At 44.2% G+C, this 3,130-nt stretch overlaps 1 protein-coding gene across 1 annotated transcript; it reads left to right on the forward strand.

Moving 5' to 3' along the window:
• Positions 1 to 213: 213 nt before the first annotated feature.
• Positions 214 to 683, forward strand: LOC142433263 (small ribosomal subunit protein uS8-like). The gene has a single exon (XM_075538342.1). The coding sequence runs from the start codon at positions 238 to 240 to the stop codon at positions 628 to 630; it is 393 nt and encodes a 130-aa protein (XP_075394457.1). The 5' UTR covers positions 214 to 237; the 3' UTR covers positions 631 to 683.
• Positions 684 to 3,130: the final 2,447 nt, after the last annotated feature.

A 3,130-nucleotide genomic window follows, 5' to 3' on the forward strand; every position in this document is an offset into this window, starting at 1 on the left:
GAGGGCGGAAAGGGGAGGGAGGGGGGGGGGAAAGAGGACCTGATGCAAGGGGCTTAAGTGGAGAGCAAATGCCTTGAGAATGATTGGGGCAGGGAATGTATGGATGTGCTTTATACAATTGATGTATGTATATGTATGGATTGTGGTAAGAGTTGTATGAGTCCCTAATAAAATGTAAAAGAAGAAAAGAGAAAAAAATGATTAGGGCTCTTTCCGCCATCTTTCCGTGCCGCCATCATGGTGTGCATGAACGTCCTGGCCGACGCTCTCAAGAGCATCAATAATGCCGAGAAGAGAGGCAAGCGCCAGGTTCTCATTAGGCCATGCTCCAAGGTCATTATCCGGTTTCTTACTGTGATGATGAAGCACGGCTACATTGGTGAATTTGAAATCATTGATGACCACAGAGCTGGGAAAATTGTAGTGAACCTCACGGGCAGATTAAACAAGTGCGGAGTGATCAGCCCTAGATTTGATGTGCAGCTCAAAGATCTAGAAAAGTGGCAGAACAACCTGCTCCCTTCCCGGCAGTTTGGTTTCATCGTGCTGACGACCTCCGCCGGCATCATGGACCACGAGGAAGCCAGGCGGAAACACACAGGAGGGAAAATCCTGGGCTTCTTTTTCTAGGGATGTAATGCATCGAAACAAATAAAACGCCAAATGGACTTCTGTCTTCCCCATCTAAAAAAAAAAAAGAAAAAAATGATTAGGGCAAAGACTGTACAGATGTGCTTTATACAATTGATGTATGTATATGTATGAACTGTGAAAAGAATTGTATCAGCCCCAATAAATTGTTAAAATAAAAAAAATTTTTTTTTCTTCTTTTACATTTTATTAGGGACTCCAACAACTCTTACCACAATCCTTACATATACGTACATCAATTGTATAAAGCACATCCATACATTCCCTGCCCCAATCATTCTCAAGGCATTTGCTCTCCACTTAAGCCCCTTGCATCAGGTCCTCTTTTCCCCCCCGACCCTCCCTCCCCTTTCCCCCCTCCCTCATATGCCCTTGGTAATTCATACCTCGTTATTTTGTCATATATTGCCCTATTCGGGGTCTCCCTTCCCCCCTTCTCTGCTGTCCCTCTCCCAGGGAAGAGGTCACATGTGGATCCTTGTAATCAGTTCCCCCTTTCCAACCCACTCACCCTCCACTCTCCCAGCATCGTCCCTCACACCCTTGGTCCTGAAGGTATCATCCACCCTGGATTCCCTGTACCTCCAACCCTCATATGTACCAGTGTACAGCCTCTGTCCTATCCAGCCCTGCAAGGTAGAATTCGGATCATGGTAGTTGGGGGGAGGAAGCATCCAGGATCTGGGGGAAAGCTGTGTTCTTCATCAATACTACCTCACACCCTAGTTAACCCATCTCCTCTCTTAAGCCCCTCTATGAGGGGATCTCCATTGGCCGACACTTGGGCCTTGGGTCTCCACTCTGCACTTCCCCCTTCATTTAATATAATATATATATACACATACATATATACATATACACATATATACACATACATACACACACATATCTTTTTTTTTTTTTTTTGCATGATGCCTTATATCTGGTCCCTTGGGCACCTCGTGATCGCACTGGCCGGTGTGCTTCTTCCATGTGGGCTTATTTGTTTCTGAGCGAGATGGCCGCTTGTTCACCTTCAAGCCTTTAAGACCCCAGACACTATCTCTTTTGATAGCTGGGCACCATCAGCTTTCTTCACCACATTTGCTTGTGCACCCATTTGTCTTCAGCGATCCTATCATGGAGGTGTGCAGTCAATGATATGATTTTTTGTTCTTTGATGCCTGGTAACTGATCCCTTTGGGACCACTCGATCACACAGGCTGGTGTGTTCTTCCATGTGGACTTTGTTGCTTCTGAGCTAGATGGCCGCTTGTTTATCTTCAAGCCTTTAAGACCCCAGTCACTATCTCTTTTGATAGCCGGGTACCATCAGCTTTCTTCACCACATTTACTTGTTCACACACTTTGGCTCCAGCCGTTGTGTCGGGAGAGTGAGCATCATAGAGTTCCAATTTAATAAAAGAAGGTATTCATGCATTGAGGGAGTGTTTGAGTAGAGGCCCAAGGTCCTTCCGCCACCTTAATACTTGACCTATAAATATAGACACATAGATCTATTTCCCCATCCTCCTATATATATTTGCATGTACATGTCTTTGTCTAGACCTCCATGAATGCCCTTTGACTCCTAGCTCTTTCCTCCATCTCCCTTGACCTTCCTCCTGCCCTACTACCATGCTTCATCGCCACCTGGGCTAGAGTATACCTCTTCTCTAAGCAACCTTACCCTTGATCATTTCCCACCAGGCCTGCCACTCCCCCTTCTCTACCATTTGGGGTCCCATGTTTTTCCATTGTCCCTGGGTTTGTTAACACCACTTCCTTACCCCCCCCGACCCCCCCACCCCAAGTCCCCCCGGAACTGTCGGTCCCGTTGTTTTTCATCCAGATAGTTCATCCAGCCTGTCCTATTCAGACAGACCTGTGGAGTCACTAACATGCACGAAAACTAGACAGAGGAACACAAAGCAACAGTATACAACCAGACAACAAAACAACCAAAACAAACCACTGAAAAAGAACAGAACAAAACAGTTCACAAGAGAAATTTTTAAAAAAGAAATCAATTAAAAAACTAGGTCCCATAATTGTATCCCTATGTTTTCTTACCCCCCACCGCCGCCGCCAAAAAAAAAAAAAGATAAGCTGTATTACATGGTGCTATAAAGTCATTACAATTGTGATAAAATGCCTAATGAAAAATGATGATGGCCAATTGTATGTAATTACAGCTATGTAAAAGATATATATCTGAAAAAAAAGCAAATGACCTCATGCTCAAGGGAAGGGGCGATAGATGTGTTTTTTTTGTTGTTGTTGTTTACTTTCTCTGATACCCAAGTGCTCTGTAACATTGTGACTAAAAATTGGTGGGGGAAGCTCAAGAACATGAAAAAGAAAAACAAAAGAGGAACTTTATGGTTTCAGCTTTACCATTCAGTCCTCAATCCATTTTGCAATAGTACTTGGATACAGTGTGTGGTAGTTATACAATCTGGTGTCAACTTGAGACTATTAAGAGTGAAGGGGTGAGTTT

The sequence above is a fragment of the Tenrec ecaudatus genome, chromosome 1, assembly GCF_050624435.1.
Source record: "Tenrec ecaudatus isolate mTenEca1 chromosome 1, mTenEca1.hap1, whole genome shotgun sequence".
Lineage (NCBI taxonomy): Eukaryota > Metazoa > Chordata > Mammalia > Afrosoricida > Tenrecidae > Tenrec > Tenrec ecaudatus.

Coding starts and splice junctions, on each gene's coding strand:
- LOC142433263 (XM_075538342.1), top strand. CDS start 238: ATGGTGTGCATGAACGTCCTGGCCGACGCTCTCAAGAGCATCAATAAT.